At 44.2% G+C, this 26,546-nt stretch overlaps 2 protein-coding genes across 4 annotated transcripts; one reads left to right on the forward strand and one right to left on the reverse strand.

Moving 5' to 3' along the window:
• Positions 1–98: 98 nt before the first annotated feature.
• virma (vir like m6A methyltransferase associated) lies at positions 99–13,558 on the reverse strand. 2 transcript variants are annotated; one of them, XM_076108828.1, is made up of 27 exons: positions 13,461–13,558; positions 12,888–13,000; positions 11,565–11,651; positions 9,876–9,924; positions 9,619–9,781; positions 9,409–9,528; positions 8,397–8,606; positions 7,111–7,841; positions 6,837–6,974; positions 6,526–6,752; positions 5,920–6,447; positions 5,663–5,817; positions 5,483–5,565; positions 5,243–5,336; positions 4,604–4,992; positions 4,367–4,522; positions 4,035–4,270; positions 3,689–3,938; positions 3,386–3,603; positions 3,120–3,252; positions 2,793–2,933; positions 2,545–2,699; positions 2,282–2,378; positions 1,797–1,960; positions 1,334–1,683; positions 620–766; positions 99–509 (listed from the first exon to the last, which is right to left on the reverse strand). In XM_076108828.1, exons 1-27 carry the CDS (start codon positions 13,539–13,541, stop codon positions 280–282), a joined length of 5,445 nt encoding a protein of 1,814 aa, XP_075964943.1. In that variant the 5' UTR covers positions 13,542–13,558; the 3' UTR covers positions 99–279. The 2 variants fall into 2 exon arrangements, with proteins under 2 accessions (XP_075964943.1, XP_075964942.1); XM_076108827.1 differs by having other exon boundaries at positions 6,526–6,974.
• Positions 13,559–14,248: 690 nt separating this feature from the next.
• On the forward strand, positions 14,249–24,853 carry esrp1 (epithelial splicing regulatory protein 1). Of its 2 annotated transcripts, XM_076109160.1 has the most exons (16): positions 14,249–14,832; positions 15,252–15,416; positions 15,542–15,658; positions 16,022–16,133; positions 16,663–16,806; positions 17,423–17,477; positions 17,779–17,889; positions 18,030–18,162; positions 18,316–18,358; positions 18,612–18,931; positions 19,726–19,950; positions 20,042–20,300; positions 21,652–21,832; positions 22,949–23,090; positions 23,579–23,668; positions 24,719–24,853. In XM_076109160.1, exons 1-16 carry the CDS (start codon positions 14,701–14,703, stop codon positions 24,851–24,853), a joined length of 2,364 nt encoding a protein of 787 aa, XP_075965275.1. In that variant the 5' UTR covers positions 14,249–14,700. The 2 variants fall into 2 exon arrangements, with proteins under 2 accessions (XP_075965275.1, XP_075965276.1); XM_076109161.1 differs by lacking the exon at positions 23,579–23,668.
• Positions 24,854–26,546: the final 1,693 nt, after the last annotated feature.

Genomic DNA, 26,546 nt, shown 5'->3' on the forward strand with positions numbered 1-26,546 from the left:
TTGCTTTTTATTCTCTGAGGAAAGCTTGTTTGATGGATGATCGTAGTTACTGTCTGCATCAGTTCATCTGGTGTCTGCTTGAAATCAAAAGTGTAAGCTTAGTTACTATGACCTTTATTCTCCGAATACAACTCATGATAACAAAACATAAAACATCAACACAGAGTCTTTACGCCATTGCGACATCATCCACCATGTTTCCATGTAGACGGTGTGTATATAATATCCTGATTGGTCCGTATGTTGCCGTGAGAGGCTGCAGTCATTGCCCAGGTGAGTTTACCTGGTGAAGGAGCGAACATGTCTGCCCCTCCCACCTCCACTCCCTCCCCCACCACTGAATTTGCTCCCCTGAGATCCTCTCCCCCCTCCTCCACCTCCTCCTCCTCCACCACCTCCACCACCTCCTCCTCCAGCGCTGCCACCGCCTCCTCCCCCGCTGAGCCAAGACAGCCCGACGCCTCCTCTTCCCCTCTGGGGTCTGTCCCGTGGGGCAAGCCGATATGCACCTGACAGACAGAGACGGAGGAAAAAACAGACAAAAAACCATCATTTTAAAGTTCATTGTTAGAAATTCAGAGAAATCAACAAAAAGTGTGTGTTGGTCTGCGCTTCATACTTGCTGGGGGTTGTCTGGAGGGCAGCGGTCCACGTGTGAAGTTGCTCTGGCCTCCGCGGGGTTCACTGTAGGTTCCTCTGTGAGTGATAGCTGGAACTTGGCCGCTCCACGAGGAACCACGGCCTCCGTCTCTGCGAGTGTAGTTACCTACAGCACCAAAATACAGCAATTAGCTCCCTCTGTCGGCCAACAGGTGGCTCTGAACTGCAGTGTGCCCAAATTCAATACTACTACTACAACTACACACTGTTTACACCATCTTAACTCAAGGTTCACTAACTAGCTATTTTTCAGAGGTTTCATCTCATCTCATGCTGAGTTTTCTCAGTTATCGTTCGCACATAAATAGTGTAAAAAATACATTGTATACTAATGTTAGCAGTGTACTATCTGGGCAAATATTATACAGCCAATGAATTGTAACATTTAGTAGTAACACAAAGATGAATGGCATGTTCTCTGCCACCAAAACTAAAGAGAACCAATTATTAGATCATTTTTAGTTTTCTGTGATATTATCCGTGCCGTCACATGTTTGAGTTGCACTAGTAATGGTATTCATCAACAACAGAGACAATCTGAGCATTATTTATACATATAATGTATTGACATAAGCTGAAACTACACTAACCTGGAGGACCATAAACACAGGTCTTATCAAGTGAACACAAGAAACCTTTGACTCAACAGGGTGGAGTGACTGTGTGTACGTACCTGACAGCAGTACACCTTTAGGTTGTGGGGGAGTGAAAAAGCGAGTCTGGCTGTGGAAGGCACCTCTGCCTCTGTTACCAGTGAACAGTCCTCTGGTGGGGGGTTTAGGGGAGCTCTTGGGGGGCCGTTTAGGAGGCAAAAGTCCAAGAGGCGTGGTAATGTCTTTAAACTCCGCCGCCACAAAGTCATCAACATGCATGCTGGGAGGACGGGAGGTGTTCTGTTTGCGCTGGCGGAAGATATCGTGGGGTCGGCAGAGATTCTGTCCAAAGCCTCCTCGACCTCCGCGGCCGCGAGGAGCAGCCATGATGTGGGCTCTCTTAGCAGGCTCAATGTAGTCGGATTTACCGCTGCAGAGACGAGCACGAGGTGAACATTCAGTCGGTTGATTAAAACAAGAATCAAGATGTTAGTTCTCTGCAATGAATACAGAACAAATGTAAAAAAAACACTGGAACTGTACCTTGTAATGAACGTCTCATGCTTGTGTTTGCCCAGTCGGAAGCCTTTTGGAGCCTTGCTGTCACCGGGAGAGGATGGCTCAGACATGAAGGAGCGCTCCAGCTCTGCCTTCAGGTCCAGTTCTGGACAACACTCCTGAGCCAGACCCACCAGATCCACCTTCACCTGCAACACACACACACAAAGTGGCAATTACAGACATACTGTCCATCCACAGGCAGACAGACACAGGCCTTCATAACTGTACATGGTCAAGAAAGACACTTAACGTGAGTTAATCCATAGTGAAGTCTTACGTTTAGAAATACCTCTGGTTTAAACCAGTTTTTCACACCAGTACAGTAAATGTAGCAATGCAGTAATTATTCATTATTTGGATTTTGTAAGATTTACAATGCATTGAAGAGAAAATAAGAGAATTCAGCAAAAACAAATCTGAATTCTAGTTTTTGCCACAGTGTGATGAAAGAGCATGTAAACACGTACCATATCAATGTCTGCTTCAATGTCATCAGTCTGGAACGGGGAGAACCACAGAGTCTTCAGCTGCTCATCCAGAGCTTCTGACAGGAGGAACACCGTCCTACAGAGAACAACGTACAGAGGAATGATACGCCTTTGATCACATCCAGTTGTTTCCTCTCACTTTCAACAAAAGTGATGCACAAGGCATATTTTAGTGCATCATCTGTGACAGGTTGGCTGGGATGGTGAGTGCCTCCCTGTGATTGATGACTTGACGTATGTACCTGTGATTAAACTGGGCCGCGAGGGCCTCGGGTGCTGGCAGAGTGGGCTCAGTGTCGGCTGCAGGAGGTGCGTCTGTGGCCGTCTCCAGCGTCTGCCTCAGAACAACCACGGTCTCCAACATCGTCTCCAATGAATCATCTTCCTTACATAGTTTCTACAGACACAAGAGTTACAGAGTTAGTTAAAATGCCAAGGCAGCATCAACACTGACTTTTCAAAAACGATACACAAAGTGTATGAACTGTACCGTAATCTGTTTCTCTAAAGTCGGAAGCGGATGGGATTCGGACGCCTCCCACTGCAGCAGAGCTTTCATCTCAGAGCCCGTTAGCAGCCGTGGAGGAGCGAAGACGGACTCCTCGCCGGACCCTGGGGCCTCATCTACACACTGGATTACAAGAGAGAGATTCAACGATAAAATCCAACTATCACATACTATGTTCAACTCTGCAAGAGATGCAAAGTCCTGCACAATTAGTCATTTAGACGCACCTCCAACGCGCCTACAAATTCAGACGTAACGTTTTTTTTATGATAACTGTAAGCATGAAAACTTAAAAAAACAGGTACTGACCATTGTTTCTGTGTTGAGGATCTGTCTCAGGAAGTCAAGAAGAGCCGACAGCAGATCTGCTGAGTCCTTGTTGAAGTTCAACACCAATCTCTTCAACATGGAGCATAGACCAGGACTATACTTCTTCAGAGCTCTGAAACAAAGATGAAGTGACTCAGTCAAAGTGGTGTTTGACTGAGAAGGGGACGCTATGCCAGGTAGAAAGAGAAGAGGTTGTAAAGAAAGACAGTGGTTATGCCAAGAAACAAGAAGAAGTTGTCATTTACACTTTGAGGTGGTAGAGTCCATAATCGTGCTCGGTGAGGAATGTCAAAGTCCTGATACAGGTGAGGAGGAGTGGGACGCTGCTCTCTGAATTCCCCAAAACCTCCAACAAGGCGTTGCACACCAACGGCATCATCTCACGCCCTGGAAGTGAATTGGCCAGCTGCTCAGCCTCTGACACACAGCTCTCACCGGGCGGAGAAACCACCAGAGAAATGTCCTGGTGAAGATGGAGATTCAGATTTTGCCTTTTTTTCCTGTAAGGACTCGTTTACATTTGCACTTTACCTTCATGTACTGCTTACCTGGTCACACAGTGACAGTAATATTGTCCCCATTAGTTCGCTGCATTGCTGCTGCTGTAGGGAGTGGTCAGCTGGAGGAACCAACAGAGACAGCAGCAAGGGGAACACATCGGCCAGTTGTTCATCTCCAGACACGGACCCGGACAGAAGGTGAAGCGCTGCGCTCTTGCAAGCTTTCTGTGACACCAGCGCATCCATCAAAGAAAGCAGACGCAGGACCTGGCCCCAGCACACAGTTTTCCCCTCCGCCCTGCAGTGAACACATCGCATACACTTAAAATACAATTCAGAGCATAAACACAAACAACTGCTTGTGTGTGTGTGTGTGTGTGTGTTTGTCACTCACGGCTGCAGCTCCTCCAGCAGCAGCTCCAGCAGGGTCTTCTTGATGAGTAGTGCGGTGGGTGACGACAGATCCGCCAGCTGCACACACATTCTCCTCAGCATGGCCAGGAAAGGAGGGCAGCTGGTGGCGCACACGCACCTCAGCGCCTCGGAAAGCACTTTCCACTGCGCCCGTATGTGCATGCTCCACAGCTTCCTCGTGTTTAAGGCTACAGCCACATCTTGGACTGATATCACCTTCAGAGACAAAGATCGATTCATGTTTTATCATTTTCAATCCATCAGAATTAAGTGCGGGACAGATGGGGCGACCAGTAGGATAGGATGAGTTACCTGAGTGCTCTGCATTGGCAGTGGAAGAGGCAGGAGCTCAGAGAGCAACGTCAAACCAGAGAACACACCTTCAGGAGCTTTCAGCAGTGAGCCCAGAACCTCCTTCAGCATCAGAGACCATGTGTTACTGGCCAGCGTCTCTTCTGTATGAGTCACCTACAACAAAACCCACAAATTGAGACTTTTTGCACCATATTTCTTGGCTAAACAAAACATACGTTTATCTCGTTCACCCACCTCTTCATTAACACCCTGCGTGAAGGTGAGCAGCACGTCAACGATGAGCGCCTGCACTCTAGTCTCCTCTCCTTCTAGGCGTCCGGACGCGGGGATGGAGCAGACTATCATGTGGAGCGTCACCAACACGCTGGCCACGCGAGTGTCCCTGAATTGGAACGCTCCCCCGCGCAGCAGCTCCATCAGCATGGTGCGCAGCAATCGGAGTGTGCCGATGCATATGCTGAGGATCATGCAGCGCTGCGGCGTGGGGCCCATGTGTCCGTGCACGCGCCACGGCTGCAGCAACAGGCTGCACAGCTTCTGTAAAACACGCACGCACATATCCAGACCCTCGCCGGAAAACAGCTGGACCCCTGCAAGACTCCACTTAAGATCCCTCTGCTGACCTGTGGAAAGGAGGAAAACACTGTGACGAACAGCTGTCTCTTCTGTAACTGTTGCAGTGGACATCAATGAACACGGTAACCAGCTTTGCATCTTAAAGATACCGTGTGGAGTGTTTGACCCAGTAGTAGCCAGGAAAACGCCTGCATCTTTAATAATATATAAATATATATATATTGTTTTCTTTACAACAACTTGTAAGAAGATGATGTAACCACCGAAAGAGTGAAAAATCATGTTTGGTGTGTTTACCCTCCACAGCAGGTGGGGGGCAGGCGATGTGACAAAGGACCTTGAGAGCAGTGACGAGTCCAGTTCCCTCAGCCGTCAACACATTTTCCAGATTCTGAAGTCAAGAGAAGACATACATTTAAAATGACCTATAGCGCTGTTATTTGCATAAAGCCTTAAATATGCTACACAGCAGGAATATCTTTGAGCAGTTCAGACTTTTCGGTGAAGCTGAGTCTATATAGAGGTAGAGACCCGTACCTGTTTAATGTAGTCTATGAGTGTAGGAATGCTGCCAATCTCAAAGCGAAGTTTTTCCAGAGGCTCAAGCCACTTGCTAAGCTCTGAAGAACAAAGGAAGAACAAAACATTAACAATCAAAAAAACACAAAAAGTGTCACATATGTCATGATAGCTTCATGCAACACTGATAACATTTACCCTGTAACTTGGCATTGGTGTCATCAGCCTTGGCGATGGCGAGTAGAGGCGCAGCATACTGTTCCATCGTCCGCAGCTCATTAGAGCTCTGCACTACCAGTAACACCAGCATACAGGCATAATTATATGTCACTGCTTTGCGAGCTTTGGCCTCACTTAAAGAAAAGAAGACACAAAGAGAAGTACTCGTAAATCAACACACAGGCGCCTGAAGTCACACAGAAAGAGACACAAGAAGAAGGAAAAGCCAGCTGTACCCCTGTCCGTCCTTGCTGTGGTGCTGGAGCAGAGTGACCAGACACGACAGGTTGTTGTCCAGGCTGAGGATGTGGGCCACGGCGCTGCGACCAGTCTGCGTGAAGGTCATCAGGTAGAGTGCGTGGAGCATTCCCAGCACCTCCGCATTGTCCCCTTCCTCTAGCCCGGCTCCTCCGTCTCCTCCTGCAGCCACGTGGCTCATGAGCTCCGACACGCCCTGCAGAGCGTGCAGCGCCTGCATCAGCCAAATGCCGAAGCCCTCTTCGCCGAACCCTGGCCCCGACACGCCTCCCTCTCCCCCCGTGAAGGTGGTCTCCTCGCTCTCGGCTTCTGCCACCGATGCCAGGAGACGCAGTAGCAGGTTGGTGGGAGTGGGCTGGGCGAGGAGGAAGAGCAGACCCGACTGGGTGAGCGACAGGAAGCGCAGGAGCTCTCGAACGGCTTGGGTGACCCCCAAGTGACCGACCGCTGCAGCCGCAGACAACACCGCCGCGGTGCTCTCCAGGAAATGGCACGCATGCATATACCTGAGAAAGGAGAAAATGCGTTATTACAAATCCAAACTACACTCGACGTTATATAGTGAGGTTTGAGGTGAAGTGTACCTGTACAGTGTTGGGTACGGATCGTCCCTCTCCTGTGGTCCTGTTATTCTAGCGGTAGTAGGGAAGGCTTTTCCAGGGGGCTGCACCATGCAGTAAGGGGCCGTCTCTAGCAGGTGATGTAACTCCTCCAAAACCCCTGCCAGCCTATCGAGCTCTGCCTCGCTCACAGGGGAGGAGCTTAGTGACGGTTCCTCCTCCATAGGGATGTCAGCATCCTCCATCTCCTCCTGAGAATGATATGTCATGATAATCATGAAAAATGTACTTTGACTTTGGCAGTAACATGTGTGTGAGAGTGTGTGTGTGTCTACCTGCTGGGGTTCACTCCATGCTGCTGCTGCACGTTGCAGGTCGACCAGTATCTCATACATGTGGCTTTTCTGCAATATGGTGTTGCCAGCTGTTATGACCCTCACTGTTTCCTCACGCAGGAACAGCTGGACTAAACGCTATAAAGACATACAGCATGTCAGATCAAGAATTTTCATTGTATTCGTATTCTCTAGATTTGGCATCCCTGCGAGAGAAATGTAGAAGACAATCTGTATATAATGAAACGGTGTTTGTATACTTTGTGATGCTCACCTGATAGCCGCTCTTCTCTGACTCTACAGTACGTAGGAAGGCCTCGGCACCAGCAGGAGCGCTGGTCAGAGCCCCCAGAGCTCTCAGGATATTCAGCTTCAGTGTGGAGGAGACATGGTCGGCTTGAACCAACTCCAGCAGCACACCCAGGGCCCCTTCGCGCAGCAGCACCGAGAGGCCCTGGGGCCACTCTGCAAGGTGTGACGCTAGCTTGGCACCGGCTTTCAACTGTCTAAGATTAAGGGCAATGGGCTGTGTGAGAGCAATCTCCATACTCAGAGCTTGGAGCGCCCATTTGACTAAAACTCCAACAGATCCCTCCATCTCGCCCTCACCTTGTTTGATTAAATAAGCCAACCCTTTGGCCAGGAGTGCATGTGCCTGTTCCAGAGCCGTGACCCAGCGGGCGTCTCTGTCATCTCCAATACTAGTTAGTAGTTCTTTCAGCTGGACCACGGCCTCAGCCTCCTCTCCGCCTGCGGGTGATTCTGTTCCACCCGGGTCCCTGGGTTCCTCCACGCGGGCCTTCTCAAACTGGGTGTCAAAGCGGGTCTTGTACGGAGGGGTGAAGTAGAGCAGAGGTCTGAGTTCTCTCTCGTACGGGTCGTACTGGACGGGCGGGACCGATGCCAGGTCCTCAGGAGTGTAGTCAATGTCAAAGGTGGGCAGCTTGAAGCTACCGTTATCCAGATCGTCCTCATCGCTGGAGATCTGCTCATAGCCGTCATCACCTGGAAGGGCGGGAGAGACGAAAGACAACAATGACTCTATTATGGACAAAATACATGAGACTCTTCAACCGTTCATGAAATGCGTGTGTAGAAATTAATGAAAATGAGGAGGCCAGCGGCTACTACAGATTCCCCTTGCTCATACACAAACTCACACAGACAAACCTTCTCGCTTCATCACTCCAAACATGCTGGGTTAGGTTTGACATGCTGGCTGTCACTACAGCACAAACATCAGCCATGGCTGTGAGGATGTGTGAGGTAGACCTCCACATGACAAGCTTATGAATGTTGATCATAAGCCCTCAGAGTAGCCCTGGGGGCGGGCTCACAGAGAGTTTGGAGCACCCAGCGGTTGTCGATGGAGGCAGCATGCCAGAGCGCTCACACTCTGCCCAACTGTCACTCAGCCACCCCCCCCCCCACCGAGGGAGTCTGATGAGTTTGCAGAACCAAGGGGTTCAGGGGCCGGGCATCCATTTGGGATTGCAGACTATCCTACTCTCACAAAGTAACTCCCCATACCTTCCTCCATCTCCTCTTCCTCGTCCTCACCCTCATCCTCCTCCTCCACTTCTTCGTCCTCTTCCGGAACGCTCCCCTCGGTCCGTGCATCTTCTTCCTCCTCTTGCTCCTCCTCCTCTTCCCCTTCTTCCTCTGGTTCCGCATCCGAGTACGGTTCATCAGCAGGCAGCGATCTCTCGGGGGACACGGCCTCCAGGTAGTCGTCGCGGCCCTCGCTCGGCTCCTCTTTGACCACGCCCACTGTAAATGTCACAAGGGAGACCGGAGGGCCACAGGTCACCTTACATCCCCACAGGGAACATACGAACATGCAAACTACACGTTATCTAGAGAAGTAGAGGCCTACTAATGCAAAACAGCTTACGGTTCAACGCCTGTGTTTTTGCATGTTTTAACACAATGCTTATACTTTTCATGAAGGCCAGCCATTATCCGAGCGTGACAGTTGTTTAAAAATGTGTTTTCTCACCTGGCAGGCAGCCACTGTTTCATTATTTTCAGTTCATTGAGATAATCGGCATGCAGAGACGTGCTTGGGAAATGTAACGTAACACAGTGAACTTGGTGTACCCTTTACCTGTACAAGAACACTTAGTCAGCGTTTTCAAATACACTAAAAACCATAACACCATGCAACACTGGGGTACCTGAGAATAATGTTACTTTTCTTATTGTACTGAAATTAACTGACTATTTAGGAAACATTTGATTAAAAACAAATAACCTTTACTTTAAACCAATTCTGGTGTAAAGTACACAGATTGAAGCAAATGGGATAAAACATCCAAAACAATAAAAAGGTAATTTATCATATGGTGCTAAAAATAGAGTCGGCCTCTGTTGTAACAGAATAAAAACACTGGACACTGACAAGGAGATTGCAGGGTGACTAATGTGAAATTTTCTTTCCCTTGAATTAAGGAGAAACACTGATGCAACATTTAATTATGAGAAGCATCAACCTGACAGATGCTTAAACTACAGCAGTGTCTCTTTGATCAACAGCGTCAGACAGAACGTGACGGATGTTTGCAGTTCTTACCCGTCACTTGGACCTGCTCTTCATCGTCATCATCCGGGGGCGGAGGCCCAGGTGGAGTACGAGGCCCTCTGGGTGCTGGTCTGGGTGGGCTACCATTGTACTGCTCATCTTTTTCCCACTCTAAAAAAACAAAACAATAGATTGACATCATAACAAGCAAATTAGGGAAAATAAGAGATAACCTGTTCATTGGATGCTTCAGTTAGTTACCTTGTTTAATGAGCCGCTTGGGCCCGCTTGTCTGTTGGGGGGGTGGGGGTGGAGGAGGGGGGGGTGAGGACTGGTCATGTCCATGGGAGCGCTCTGCTGTCCCGTACACTGCTATAGTCAGACTGGTGTACCAGCCGCGCAGCACCAGGCCGTCTGTGTTCACCTGCATGCAAAAAAAAAAAAAAAAAAGCCATTTAGTGATTCGCAAATCAAAAGAAGAAAAATACAAATGATCTTGTTTGTGGACGACCGTTTACCTTTCCACTGGGTCTGAACACGATGGACTTGTTCTCGTCATATTCCAGACTGACGGCAGAAAGCAACACAGGGAAGATTCAAACATTAGTGCAAATATTCACAAAGGGAAATTCCTGAACTAGCGTACGCTTGTTCATCATCTCGGACATTTTTGTGTTTGAAAATAGCATGAGATTTAAATAAGGTTTAGCAGCAATCTGATCCATTTCTTTAAAAAATAGCACAATATTGCTGCATAATTATGATTAAAGAGCACTCTGATCATGCCCCATCTCTCTCTCCTCTCATTCCCCATCACCTCTCTCTTATCTAATGAAGGAAAATCTGCCATGTCACCAAGTGACAATGCTTTTAAAGATATTTCAAGACCTGCCGGTGTATGTATGTATGTATGTATATATATATATATATATATATATATATATATATATATATACACACACACACACACACATGCAATAAAACACATTCATGCTGTGCAAAATTCTCTCTCTCTTTTTTTTTTCCCCAGACCTCTATATATTACATTCAGATTTCAAAAAAAACTTAACTTAAAACATAACCCATTGACTTATAAGTGTTCCAAAGTAGACATGGTATAATTTTAAGAGGTCAGAAATCAAAAAGCCTGGACAATGTCACCAACATTTAGCCAACATGATGCCAGAAGGAGCAGCAGGGTTTCCCTGTTATTGTTTGTATTATTGTAAGATTTGGGCATTGCGCAGACATTACACATTTTTGTTAACAGATTGATGTTTTATATATTTTGGACATTTTCCTATTTTGTTCAAATTCCAATTGTCTGAATATTAATAAAAGTGTAATTGTTCTTTTAGGATGTTCTTGCATTATCATGATATTAGTATATCATTAACATAAAATGGTCTTAAAATAACAATAATATTGTTTATCTCAATTGTTTCTGGGACAAAATATCGTCCAACAAAATGAGTTATTGTGACAGGCCTGGGAGCCACTGTGTGGTGATCCAACACACCCATACTGTCTTACTTTGTGTCACAGAAAGGCAACATGCCATGAAAAACTTAACAGGCAAAACTGCATTATCATGGTTATCTAGATCATCTATATCCCCATTATCACCTCAGCTGACAAAAACAATTCTTGTCCACAAACATTTCAGTCAAATTAGTTTTTGACATTTGGAAGAATCTTAAAATAGCAACCAGACTGGTTTAAAGAAATAAAAAAACTACTCCCAACTTTCCCAGGAGAGATAATAACTTGGGTGTGTCGTATTTAGTTTTCAACAACTCTTACACAATACACGCCTCTCAATACAAGTCGATGCTCGGGTGCTACTATGCACACCTCTGTTATTATGAAGGTAGAATAAAAATGTTGGACTCAATCATTCCACTCTTCATCCATCACACCAGGACCGACACGTTTTGTGTGTCACTTTCAGCTACTTTGTGGGCGAGGTTGAGTTTCTGGAGAGACCAGTTAGCCAGCATGGGAACAAAGAGACTTGAATATGGGTGGGTGCAGGTGCACACACGCAAGCACCGCTCTGGTCTGAGAACAGGGCTCAGATGCTACCACGACTGGTTCTACAGGTGAGACAGACATCTGCATCTTAAGCACTTTTGAAACATGACCAGGAAATACAGAGAGGTTCAAAGTAACACAGAAACAAAAGGAGAAGGGAAAATCATTCTGACCTGCCCAGTCTGTGGAACGTGGGGTTGTTGGGTTTGCTGGCATTATTAAAGAACAGCTCTAACTGGAAGGCATGAGGTGACGTCTCCCTGGAAAACACACACACACACGCACACGCACACACACACACACACACACACACACACACACGGCTCAATCTCCTTCTCTCCAAACAACTTTATTGAGTATTAAGTTAAACATCAAGATAGGAGTTGGCGATCATTATGACAATATAGTCAGTGGCCACTTTATTAGGTACACCTGTACAATCTATTGCAATGCAAATACAACGGCCATAAAATATTTTATTTGTAATGTTCAGTATTTGTTGTCACTGTTGGAAATGTGTAGACTGAATTGTATGTCTATTATTATGATCCTATGGGTGGTGTTGTACTGGACTGCATCATATCGAGAGCAATTTAAATTATTTTTGTCCTTACTCACAAAAGAAGGGGAAGAATATGAGCAGCACTAACTATGACCTCAGTGCTAAAACATATAAATCAACTAACAACTGTGTGACCGTGTCAACAAAAAGCTAAAAAAATAATGGCATCTTAAAAAGTAGACTTTATGGCAGAACAGTTGTATTTGTCTGGATTAGATTGTACAGGTTTATCCAATAAACAACTAATGTGTGTAATATGAGACAATATACATTTTTATTTTTATTTAATTTGCTGAACTAGGCAAAACAGGCATTATTCATAATCACCTTAACAGATGTTTGACTCAATTCACTTCATCACAACTGTATAGCAATACTGCGACACATATTATGACATATACCCTGATAGAGGATTATATTTATAATGTTACAACCCCTACACAACAGTGTCATGACCTGCTTTGGTCTGTGCACTGATGAGCACTGAGCCCATTCGTTCAGTTAAATTACATCACACATACCCAACAGGCTCAGAGGGAATCAAGATCCACACAACAATGAATCTCAGGTGTCAAAATACTTTTCTACCCACACACAGCTCAGGTATCTGTAGCAAATAAACTTATCCAGAGGCGAGCTAGCATTGGCAATGAGGTTAAGGATTTCCGGCAACAAGGGATGAGCCATCTAGCTTTTCTGTCTCTGATACCTTGAGTGGGTACCTGCTGATACTGAAGAGCTTTACAATACCAATGCTCTCTTTTTTTTTTACCAGATTTACAATCTGTATTCCATAATATGAAGAAATAATGTATAATTTATAATTTAATTTATTGCAAGGTTGCTTTAATAAACTGCATTTCGTTGATATAGGTGGACCTAATACACTAGCTACTTACTGTATTCATGTTTGAGATATCAATATTGCTCTTACCCAAATGCTCTGTTGTCAGGTACGTTGCTGTGTGCTTTGATCCCTGGAGGAATGACCCGCACTTCTGTGATCAGCACCCCGCAAGGAAACCGCACCACATCCACGTTGGTTAACTGAAGAGCATTGAACATCATAATTAATACAAACATTGAGATTATAAATGTCTTCAGTAACCACACGAACCAAAACTGATACTACAGACCAGAACAGTCTATTTTGCGAGACTTACAGTTAGCATTAGCCACTAAGCTGACATACAAACAAAATGCGCAAGTGTGCAATAAACAACAGCGGCGGGGCGTGCTAGGATTATGTAAATACAATCACATTTAAATAATGTATTTAGTACAATTATGTGTAGATTTAGTCAAGTGTGTAGTGCAATAAAAGCTGGGAATTGCAACGTTTTCGCAACAACCACGACACAACTGCTAATGTTAGCTATGTTGACATCGCTAGCTTGGAAGTTTAGCATCAATCTTCAAAACTCCTCAATATGCGCGATATGAGTATTGAATGCAGACAGCTCTACAGTTAATATATGAGAGGGTGGTAATGCGTGAGATATATTACCTCTGCACTCTGGTGCTTAAACGTATCTATAAAAAGAAGCTCGGTTGAAGTGTCCCCCGCCATCGCTTTCTTGCTCTCCATCGGGCCGATGGTACACTTCCGGGTTGGCGAGTACTTCCGGAGCATGATCAACCACAACGCGAGCGCTCCGACATAAACACAAACAAACATGCATAAGAAATTGATTAACATAACACAATATTAATATTAGCCTACTCTAAAGATAAAAAAAGCAACACTTATGTCTAAATTATATTACCTCATCAAAAAGTATTGCTATTTATATTAATATTAGCAATATGCCTATGAGTAATTGTATTCCTGTTGTTGTTAAAGTGATGGAAGATAATAGCCTACATGACCACTTATAATAAGTTATGATTCATATTTCCATACCATATAATATAGTATATTGTAATAGCATGTTCATGTTTCTCAATGAAAAGAGGGTGAAAAGACAGTTGCGGTCAGTGTACGTTTCAGGTGTATTTATTGTTTGCTTAATAATAGTTTTTGAAATGTAGAAATTATTTAATGAGTTGAAATTAAACATAAACGTAAAAGTATAACTAGGTACACTACAGGCTTCATAAATGTTCCGGCATTTAATCATTTCTTTTTATATGGAAACACTTAATTCTTGCAATATTTTTGCGTGGATTTCATTTCATTTTTATAAATACAAATGTGTTATATTTTTGCTGGGTGTCCTTTATTGTCACTATACTTAAACCTTTCAACGAGATGTGTCATTACTTTTATTCTCCTTAGAAAGGCCAGTAGCCTAACCATTTTACCCTTGATACCTTCCGGGGCCCGTAAATTGTTATACATTAAGATACTTAAATTACTTAAATACTGAAAAGTATTATGCATGAGAATGTACAGATATCCACGGTATCCTCCATGGTCTGCCACGTCTTAATCAGTAAACCACCTGAAGGAGGGAGGGGGCAGGTCGAGAGTCACGTGGTCACACAGGTAGATGCTTTACAAAAACGAGGAACGTTCAGCCATTACTCCGCGATGGTGACTGCGGGAGGATTCACGTAAAATTCAACACGCGACGAAACTTGGATTTACGGACCTCACCTTTACGCTCAGGTGTCAAAGTAAAGGTGTTTATACCTCGTGGCTCCTGCATGTGTCTCCTCTCCGGTGTATCTTCAGTTACTGTCCTTTAGCCTACTTTTGTGCAGCATTAGATTAGGTTTTTTTTTTTGGATCTGTTTGTGTTCAGATGACGGCACAGGTAGACTACCTGGTGGTGGTTTTCACCGCCACATCTGGCGCGAGCGGAGAGCTGCTGGGATCTGACGAGAAGGAGCTCGAGCAGTTGGTTTGGCAGCTCGTGGATGTAAAGAACAAAACGGTAAAACATTGTAATAGACTTCTTATTACACTTAGTTAATGTTATTCTAAAGCAGGTGTTGTAGTGATAAATAAAGGAGCGGACAGGTAAACAGGGCAACACTAGTAGGAAATAGACTCAAATACAAACGACAGGCATTTATAATAATGCCGTGACTCAGGTGAGTAAACATATATGAGCTCAAAATAGGCTCTGAAGTTATTCAGTATAATGGACAGATATATTCTCCTAATGATGTCTCCATTGCAAGGTGTTCAAACAGAGTTCCTGCTTTTGTTGTTCTTCTATGGGATGATATAAATGTAATACAGCTCTATATTACCGACATTTAATGCTATCGTAGCAGCCTACGGCTTGTGAGTTTCTAGGGAGGCTTCTGTTTTAAGACTGACGTGTTTTTTTCTTCTTCTCTGAACCAGTTGGGCAAGGTGAATGAGCTCCTCATTAAGCCGGACCTCTCAGACTTGACTGAGGAAAAAGAGGAGGAGATGGAGGATGGGGTGGAGGAGAGCGTGGAAGAGGAGAATAGATCTCAGGCAGATAATGTCTCCACAGCTACAAGTCTTGAGACCGCATTAAACTTGGTAATAACCTCACTGAAGTCATTAGAAATAAGCATTTTTATTACATAGTTATTATTACTGCTGCGTGAGGATTTATTACGACTGTTTTAATTTCTTTCCTAAATGTTTGGCTCCTGTTTTTGCAGTTTCATCTACAACTGACAAACGAGGTGAACAGCGCGGGCGCAGGCACGTCGGCGTGTTTGTGTACAGACGGGCCCCTTCACATCCGCCAAGTGATTCACCCCGAGGCTGCAAGCAAGGTGAGTGAGCTGGATGGGTGAACGCCTTGCAGCCAGGGCGGATGTTCACTCGGCGCTGCAGGAACCTTCAGAGCTCACACAGTCACAAAGGGATGTGTTGTGTCAGCACTGTGCTCCTGGTTGAATTTAATGTCACGAGGAAAGAGCCGCTAACACAAACCTGTTTAATGACATACGCCCATGCACATACTTGTGCACATGAAACAACACCTCCACAATGAGGCGGATGGAATTGTCTTAAACCTGTGTAAAGAGTTGCACAGAGATTAATCTAATGGCTTGAGCAAACACCAATGCAATAAAACGGCAGCTGTCGATTGGCCTCGTGTTCACATCCGTTCCTTTAACTTCTTCCCCCTCCAGAACATCCTGGTCCCAGACTGTTTCTACTCTTTCTTTGACCTTCGGAAAGAGTTCAAGAAGCACTTCCCCACATCTGACCTCAAGGCTTTGAATGTACACATCATGGCAGATTGTATCCTTTTAATATGTCAGCTGTTTACATTGGGTGCGCCAGCGAACGTCTGTGAACTAATACATTATATGTAATGCATTTAATGTTTAAGTGTATTTTAGACCATTAATGGTTATTTATCTGCATGTTCAGCTTGATCTTTTGAGCACACATCGCTCAGAAACACACAACACACACATTATAAGTTTATAAGCCTCGGGGTGTTGGCTGCAAGACTAGAGGTTTTGAAATGCAAATAGGGAAACAATGGCAGCACCTTGCTGAGCGCTCGGTGAACGAGTGTGTGTTCAGCCAACAGGACAAACTCCACGCACACACCCACTGGAACAGGATAACTAACATCTCTGTGTGAGTTTCTCTTGTTTCTCTTTTCTTTTTTTTTCTTTTTTTTCTTTTTTTTCCTCCATTGTCACACAAAAACATACATTGTACATACAAAAACCCGTTTGCTCTCTCCGAACTGTTAAGACTGTTTTATTTATTTCTTTGGCTGTTCCTTGTTTGCTTTCCTTGACTGCCTCCTCCTCAGCTCTTAGTATACCTGTTGATGTGCCCGCTATGTGGGACCCCTCAACCACACAGGATCCGTCAGCCATATTGCCTGCAGGAATAGCAGTCCAGCAGGTCCAGGTTATGGGCAGCATTGTCCTTGCCCTGCTTTCTGAGCCATTAAGTGAGTCCCATATGTGATTTTACACAAAAGTGAAACATTAGGGATTTGTCAGTTAGTTCAACATAAATTAGTTTACAGGGCAGATAAGAAAAGTGTGCAACTTCAAAGGCAAAAAAAGGATAATTAAGGAAAATGGAACTGAAACAGAAAATTAATGAGCAAGTATTTTGGTAATCAATTAATCGTTTCAGTCATTTCTCAAGCAAAAATGCCAATTATTTGATGGTCTCAGCTCCTCCAATGTTGGATGCTTTTTTGCCTTTTTTGGCTTACATACTTGTAAACTGAATATCTTTAGATTATGTCCTATTGGTTGGACAAAACAGGATATTTGAATATCATTTTCTTTTCCCCATTTTCTGACTTCTCTGCCAAGCAAACAATCACTCAATAGATAGAGATAATAAAAGGCAAAGTCATCCACAATGACATTTATTGTGAGTTGCAGCCCTTAAGTGATTTGCTGTTTGTGTTGATTTCTGTAAAAGGAATCCTAAGTTAATAAATACTTGAGGCCATTATCATGTTGATTACAAAGTACTAAAATAAGTTTTGGCTATGTGGTCGGATTTCTGATCTAATTTTGGAAACCAAACTCTAATGCTTTCCCCATTAGGCCACACGTTTTCTACCCAGGAAAGAGTTAGTGAGAAGTTTGAGACTGGCACTTGGTAAGTAAAATTTGCTCAAGATAAATATACTTTTAGTTCTCTGCCTCTGAAATATACTACATCCACTCCTGCTGTGCTAATATGTGTGTGTGTGTGTGTGTGTGTGTGTGTGTGTGTGTGTGTGTGTGTGTGTGTGTGTGTGTGTGTGTGTGTGTGTGTGTGTGTGTGTGTGTGTGTGTGTGTGTGTGTGTGTGTGTGTGTGTGTGTGTGTGTGTGTGTGTGTGTGTGTGTGTGTGTGTGTGTGTGTGTGTGTGTGTGTGTGTGTGTGTGTGTGTGTGTGTGTGTGTGTGTGTGTGTGTAGCAGTAAGATGGAGAAAGTGTGTGACAACACGGTCATCAGAGCTAGAGGGTTGCCCTGGCAGTCTTCTGACCAGGACATCGCTCGATTCTTCAGAGGACTCAACATTGCCAAGTATGTGTAGCTACATTAACGGCACTCTCACTTATGAAGGACTTGTATTGATCGGTCAACATGATATATAGTATATTGAAACCTCCTGCTGACATAAGGTTTAACATCCTCTGTAACAGTGTGTACATTGTGTTGTATAGAGGAGGGGCTGCGCTGTGTCTTAATGCTCAGGGGAGGAGGAACGGAGAAGCGCTTGTTCGTTTTGTCAGTGAAGAACACAGAGACCTGGCACTGCAGAGACACAAGCACCACATGGGCAACAGATACATAGAGGTAACCCGTCTGAACCCTACTAGTTGTTATTAGTTAAGTGAATAAGCCACGCTACCTGAACCTAATCTCTTATGCGGTTTCCCTTGTTTCATTGCAGCTACACCTGAAGTGACAATAATTCCTTGTTTCTGTCTTGTTCCCTTCTAATGGCAGGTATACAAAGCTTCAGGAGAGGACTTCCTGAAGATAGCAGGAGGTGAGCAGATATAACCACGTGTACTACATAGTATTTTACCTTATCAGCAGCAAAACTAGGCATCAAGTAAAATTAGGTTAGGTGTTTTGTGCCCAATATAGTTTGACCAAATTAAGTCCTGAAAATATGCCATCGAGAGTGCTGCTCAAGGAAGGAAAACTTAATTCTGTCTTAATCTACTGTGTGATCATTTCTATTTATATACTGTACTTGTGGTTAAATAGGTGTGTGTGTCCTTGTGTGTGTGCGCCAGGTACCTCCAATGAGGTAGCAATCTTCCTGTCCCGTGAGGACCAGATCATAGTGAGGATGCGAGGTCTTCCTTTCACCGCCACACACGAGCAGGTGCTCACCTTCTTCTCCCCGGAGGAGGATCTCAAAGAGACATGTCCGGTCAGCGGAGGGAAAGATGGCATCCTATTTGTTCGCTATCCAGACGGCCGTCCCACTGGCGATGCTTTTGTTTTATTTGCCTGTGAGGAACACGCCCAGTGTGCTCTGAGGAAACACAAGGAAATCCTTGGGAGAAGATATATTGAGCTGTTCAAAAGTACGGCAGCAGAGGTCCAACAGGTACGGCAGGGTGTCTGTCTGCATGTGGGTGTGCTTCTTTGTGCAGTGTGTACTAGGAAAAGTGCATATATGTGTGTGTGTGTGTGTGTGTGTGTGTGTGTGTGTGTGTGTGTGTGTGTGTGTGTGTTAATTTTTAGCTTGTAGAAAGTCTTCTATATGTGTCCATTTCTTTTTGTATTAAGTTTTGTTTGTGTGTGTGGACACAGACAGTGTGTGGGTGTGTTTCTTTTATCCTCTGGTAGTTGTAGGAATCATTAAAGTAGGACTTATGGGTGGGGACCTGCATAGCAAGGTGTTTTCCTCAACACAAATGTGAAACATTACTAGTCCCTTTTTTTTTTTGTTGGTCTTCCTCAGTCTTTCTCCCTCTCTTGTGGACTAATTTTCTTATCTTCACGGGCTGATAAGCACACAACCCGCAACCATATCTATGCAGACGCTTCTCCTCATGCTCTTACGCATGACAGACTAAGGAGATTTATTGGTCCCCTCCAGAAAAAACAAACCAGCAAGCTTCTAACTGACGTTTCAACACACATTTAAACACTGCTGTTGTACACAAGTTGTGCGCTAAAAGTTGGCCTATGCTGCATGTGTGTCAGTATGTACGCACTTTCTTGATTTTTGAATTTTAATTATTGATAGCAAGTATGTTTTATGGTGTTTGATTGTAGTATTTTTTTTTTTTTTTACAAATTATCTTCGAAAGTCTTCCCTGAACTAGACTCAGTTTGAATCAGTTCTGCATCCTTGACTGGCAGGGTATGTCATTTTTAACTGTGTGTGTGTTTTAGGTGTTGAACCGGTACTCGTCGGCCCCTCTGATCTCAGTGGCCCCTGCCCCCCTGGTGTCAATGCTGCCCCAATTGTCTCTCCTGCCCCCTCCTGGTAGTATGCGGGACTGCCTGAGGCTGAGGGGGCTGCCATACACAGCGAGCATAGAGGACATTCTCACCTTCCTGGGCGAGTTTACACACGATATCAGACCACATGGTGTGCACATGGTCCTCAACCAGCAGGTACAGGCAATAACCGCACTGACACACCCATGGACTTGCATGCTTTCTGACACAAAGCTGCAGAGTAATTTCTCACTGTCTCTGTTTCCAGGCTCGTCCGTCAGGTGACTGCTTCATCCAGCTGACCTCAGCAGAGCGGGCTATTCAGGCCTCACAGCGGCTCCACAAGCATGTCATGTCCAGCCAGCGCGGGGCCAACAGCCGCTACGTGGAGGTGTTCCCCTGCAGCACAGAGGAGATGGGCTTGGTGCTGATGGGAGGCTCACTCTCACACACACATACACATGCACATGCACACATCCGGAGCAGGAATGGGACAGGGCTCAGTCCGCCGCCATGTAAGTCCAGACGTAAGTGCTGCTGGGAGCTGGGGGTGCTTCGGGACTGCAGGGTAGTGGGCTCCTGCCGTGAGGGGCAGGGTTTCTGGGTTTTCTCCAATCTAGTACTGTGGGAGGTAGGGGACATCTGATCTGACCGTGTGTGTGTGTGTGTGTGTGTGTGTGTGGTACCTCTTTGTAATTTAGTGTTATTTCAATTTTCAATTACCCATCTGCATGCACTGAGAAACCCCACATGTTAACTGTTTATTCTACCCTTTCACCTGTGTTCACACATTCTGATTGTAGTTGATTGTCAGCGGCATGTTTGGGACTCATTCTTAATTTTTCCACTTTATAAAGTTCAAAGATCATAAAGTTCTAATAGGGTTGGAAAAGTGTAAGCAAGACAACTACCGTATTTTCCGCACTATAAGGCGCACTTAAAAGCCTTTAATTTTCTCAAAAAACGACAGTGCGCCTTGTAATCCGGAGCGCCTTATATATGGATCAATTGGTTAATTGGTTGATCCATACTGGTTGTACACGGCGCTCTGTCAAAATGTTTCAGTACGACTGGTAAACTACAAAGCCGCACCGCGGTAAACACCGGTACTGTGCTTACTCCTAGTCCAACACCACTTGTGTGTATAAAGACCCCAAAATGGCACCTTTCAAGAGACACGCTTACGACGCTATTCTATTCTATGCGCCTTATAATCCGGTGCGCCCTATATATAAAAACAGTTCTAAAATAGGCCATTCATTGAAGGTGCGCCTTATAATCCGGTGCGCTTTATAGTGCGGAAAATACGGTAGTCTATAATATGTCAAAACGGCTTACAACTCTCCGGCCTTATCAGATTGGTAGTGGTGGTTGTGGGATTTGGCCTCAGCAGACCGGCGCACCACAGGTGTGCCTGTGCTTGTCCAATCAGTGGAGCTGTTGGGAAGGTGGGCAGAGCTGAACGTTGGTGCGTAGAAATGTGCTTTAGTCTGTAGTCTGTAGCCGTGTCTGTAGTCCTTCACCATAAATGTGCACTGGTGCGCTCCCCTCATTTTCCAAAAGAGGATTAATGTTTGTGAATTGTTTTGATATGAAATGATCAGATAATAACACGAGGGAAAGTATACAACACAGGGATTCAAGGCAAGACATGTTTGGTTGGTAGTGAGGACATAATGAGACGTTTTCATGATTCTTGAGCAGAACATGTCAGGCAGACACGGGTGCTGAGTAATGATGGTCATTGTTTGTACATTTGCATGAGCGCCTCTGTCAGAAACAAACAATGACCAGACTTCACCATCATGACTCTCTATGTCTGTTAGGTTTTGTCTTTTTGTAAGTATTTTGTCTTTCCTTCTGTCCTCTCTTCTCCAGGTTTATCTCCACCATCCTACTCCTTCGCCCCTGCTCAACCTGTCATGTCTGCAGAGGCAGCTGCTGCCCTCTACCCTCCCATTGGTCAGATGTTGCTGGCGCCACGACCCTTACCACCAGGACATGCCTACTACCCCGCCTCAGCTCAGCTATACATGAACTACGCGGCCTACTATCCCAGGTAAACATATATTTTATTTCTATGGTTACAGATGAACAGAAACGGACACATGCTGTGACACATTCAATACTATTGTTTATTGTCTTTCTGCATATTTATATCATAATAAAAATATGGTTCAAAGTTTTCAAACATGAATGAATAAATGATGAGATACATTTTTACCAAGATCACAGCATTAGATGTAACATGCTCCAGAATATAGATAAATTGGAAATTACAGGATTTGGTTCAAGCAAAACACCCAAGAAAAAATATTTTAACTATATATATATATATATATATATATATATATATATATATATATATATATACTTTCAAATCAGATGTGCTTGCAAATTCACTCGACATGGTAATCACACAAGAAATGAACCACTTCAGGACTATTATAGAAAGATTCAAGAGCTGACAGGCGTCTAGCTCTAATCCTGTCAGACAGTGTTTACTTACAAGCTGTGTGCTGCTGACTAAGCAAATAGACTGGTATTGTTTACCTGTTTGATTTTCTGAACCTTCTGTATGCATAGGTATGTTTTTGGTAACTTGAAGTGAACATGAGTGCATTGAGACATTTCAAGAAATTGTATCAAATTACATGTTATGAATTGGTGAGCCCTTTAAAAACTCACTTTTTTTGTCGCTGACTTGCAATTGTGTGAAACATTCCCAAAGTTTCATAGTGAAATGACACAAATTATGTCAAACGCTTCTCAACAATTTATTTGGACTGCCTTAGCTACAAAATAATTATAGTTTACTTTAATTTGTGTCCAAATCCACTAAAATATACTCTTGTAAAATGAGGAACAGGTTTGTTTAAAATGCCTCTCGGCAAAGAGAAAAGGCTGGGACAAGGGTAGTTAATAACTGAACACGGTGGTATCGGAGTACTTTATAAACTTTAGTGACCGCTGTTTCTCCCTGGTCAGCCCTCTGTCATTGAGAAAACCTATATAGACGACGCCCAAAGTGACTCACAGTCTTGCTGTATGCGTGTGCTTTGTTTGCTGAGAAACATGCAGCTTTCAAGTCATTATTTTTTTTATATTTTCATGATAACGGTCTGTACTTTTTTTTTTTTATTTTTTTTTTTTTTTCTCTCTTGTCTTCCTCTAGTCCACCTGGCTCACCTAACACCGTAGGTTTCTTCCCCTCCCCCGCCTCCCTCTCCTCCCCAGGGGGGTTGATGCGTATGCCAGGTCTGACCTACAACGGCAACGGAGTTAAAGAACTCATCAATGCAATGCAGGGATACCAGGTAAGAGACAAGTCTCCACAAATTAACCTTAATGCTTAGTCATCTTTATTAATACAGTTAATAATGCATACAAATCCTGTGTGCCTTCTGAGTTCAGGATCCAAGTGTATTCAAATTTCCTTCTGTTGTGGGTGTGTATTGTCAGGCATCCATTGTGTTTGCCCCGAGGCCATCAAACTAGTTTATCCTGTCTACCCTCCCTGTTCTGTCACACATGCTCTGCTGCTTGCTTAGACTTGAATTGGAGGAACTCAGGCCTTATTAAACTTGGAGTAGAGTGAAGAATCTCAGGGATATGATCAACAATAGTTTATACTAAATTAAGAGTTACACTTGGAGTGAGAATGTGCAGTATTTTTCTCCCAGTAACAAACTCCTCTTTCACCCCCATGCTGGAGTTTACAGGTCCATGTGACCTTTAGGTTAGTATGGTTGCTTGTCACTCAGCTCCCTGTCTCTGTTATTCCTCCCCCTTCATGACACCACAGTATGCCCCAGAGGATGCTCTCATGCACGCCCACGGGCCTCTGCACGCTCACGACCCGACCGGGACATTGCTTACGCAGCCCAAAGAATGGGTGTGTATTTAAGATGCCTGAGGCAGGTGCCAGGTAAGGATTGGCTGAGGGCTCAGTGAGGGGGGTTGAGTTTAGTCGGTGGTTGTAGCTGTGGCTTGGGTCTTGACTGGTCATCAGGGGTTACAGGGCTCCACACAAGAGGGACATTTCCGATGTAGACAGGGAATTTTCCACTAACCACACACGTCAGCAACAATGGACACAATTTGGATTGGGTTGAGTGGTTAGAGGAAAGTTCTTGGATCTTAATCAACCCTTGGGTTTTGTATTTAATTGTCTGCTTTATCTAATACTGGCTACTACTGTCCTCTCAAGAAGTTATTTATGGGCTACAGGAATAGCCAAGAGGGCTAATTGACCGTTCCCTAAGCCCCACCTCTGAACAGTGATTGTCCAATCAACCGTAACAAGGAACAGCAGGCCTGTCATCTTTGGATTTCTCCACATGCCGTAATGGTGTGAATAGGTCTCTAATAAAAGTTGCACTCTGTATCTCACAAGTTTGGATGGTAGTGTATTTATTTTTTTTTGTGTAGCCTACAGTTCTTTTCCCAGTCTCTGCTAGCGTTGAGAGTAAACGGTTACCATGGCCGAACAAAGACAAGAGTGATGACTGCAGACGATGAAACGTTCAAAAAAATAAATAAATAAATAAAACTGTTTGAATCCAAAAACACACCTGCAACGTCATAGGTGCTGCCAAAGAGCACAAAACGAAGAGATTGTAACTTTTAAGTGGTAAAGTTGCCGCAGTTATCATTGTGTTGTGCAATGTAAAGCTTGACAGGCGTAGCAACAGCAACTAAGGGGGCGGTGCTTGGCGAGCGGTCAATTGGTGGTGTAGTGAAATAATAGGTAACAACAGGTGCAGCCTTCAGGTGGCTGAGAAGGTGATGGGTAATATATGGTGCTAGTGTAAGGGTCCTGTGTTTGACGCTGTTACACTGGAATAATATCTCTCTCTTTCTCTCTCTCTTTCTCTTTCTCTCTCTCTCTCTCTTTCTCTTTCTCTCTCTCTCATTCCAAACTTTTCTCCCTCTCCCCCTCCAGAGTCCCGCGGAGTCTATGTCTCTCCTGAGCAGCAGTCTGATTGGTCAGTCCAGCGGAGGTGATGCTGCTCTCATGTCCCTCCCCGCTCTTATGACCAAGCCGTCGGGGCCGTACCTGGACCTGACCCTGCTGTAGGGTCACAGATTTACAAAGGTCATGTGACAATTTGATAAATGTCAAAGATTTGTAATGTATTGTTTAGGTTTTTAAATAGTCTTTTAGATGTGTTATTTATATCTTTAAGAACAGAAATTAATGTATTTTATACCAAAATCATTGTGGCCTTAGCCAAAATAGCAGTTGTTTGTCTTATATTGCACATTGCATATTTTAAAAGCTTTATAGAGATTTTTTTTTGAACATGTTATATTATAATCGCTATGATATATTTGCTAGCCAAACTAGAGAAGAATGACTGTGAAAGTGTGCGTGTGTGTGTGTTTTAGTGTGAAAGAGATGAAAATGAGTATTATGCATGGCTGTGTTGATGCGTCTTAATACTCCACCTGTTTATGCAATACATTTTATATGTTTATACATGTTTGATACAGTACACTGTTATTGTATTGGAAGCTTTAGTGCATGAAGAAGTTAGTAGTACAACTTTAAGATGTTTACATAATGCCAAATATCAATGCACTGCTAATCAATAAGACTACTAATGAATATAATAGCAGTATCTTTGAATGATAACATTTATGTTACACTGTGAGCTTGTCAGATAGTCTGATCCTTGGACCAGGCTTCACTTACAAAAATGTGACATCTCGCACTCATTAGCCCCCTCCTTTCCTTCTCATGTACCCTGTATGGGTCTGTTTCCATGTTGTGTAATACCAATGTTGTCTTGCCCTTTGTTTTGGACTCACATTTGACCAGAGCACAGTCCCAGTTCTCTGTAACCTAACCACAGGGTTACATTCTTCAAGAGGACTCGTGTCACAAGCTTTCATCTTACTGAGTGAATCTCTAAAGATGCATCAGTCCATCACACTTCCCTTGTCTTCTTTCCACCATCTACGCTGATGTCTGGGGATGTAATGGAGCAAACTGGTTTCCCTGCAGAAAACCCTTCCCACTTTCTCTTGGTAACGAAATCATTTGGAGAATAGATGGAAAGTTGAAAAAGAAAGGAAATGAAGGACACCCTCTGACATGTATCTTGTGAATTTAATTGCCATTTGTGCCCTGCAAAATTGCTGTTCGGGCTCCATGTTGCTGTACACACTTCCTACAGTGGGAATTTAAAGTCGTGCTCGTCCTGAGCAATGCTGAAACAACAATAAACACCACATGTGAAGTCTGCCCGCTTTCAGGTGTTTCATTTCACCCTTCACCTCGCTGTGTACTTATTGTGCTGTCTTTACTTTGGGAGGGTTTGTGAAGGAGCACAAACACACAGGTGGAGTTGTCTGATGACAGAATGTAGCTCAAGGCAAAACTGTGGGAACGCCCTCTCACTGTCCTGTGACTACATCTGTGTTTCCCACATACACACACACAGGATGGTAAAGACACTATTGTCACTCAGACACACACATTATCCATGAGGATGGTCTCTTTTTTTTTTTTTTTTTTAACAGGGTGGAAAAGTGAAGAACAGGAAGGGGGAAGAGAGAAGGAAGGCATACAAAACCAAGCCAGACCCCCTCGGGGCAGATTTGGCATTGTGTAATACAATCTTGTGCACCCCACCCAACTTGATCCCTTTTAAACACACTCACTCATTCTCCCACTGACAAAAACGCTGCCTTAACCAGCATAGCAACACCATTAGTATCTGTGCAACAAAGCCCAAAATACTTTCTTGTCTGTTTAACTTTTATAA

This window comes from Anarhichas minor, unplaced genomic scaffold (assembly GCF_050575085.1).
Source record: "Anarhichas minor isolate MPS153535 unplaced genomic scaffold, ASM5057508v1 ptg000041l, whole genome shotgun sequence".
In the NCBI taxonomy this organism is placed as follows: domain Eukaryota; kingdom Metazoa; phylum Chordata; class Actinopteri; order Perciformes; family Anarhichadidae; genus Anarhichas; species Anarhichas minor.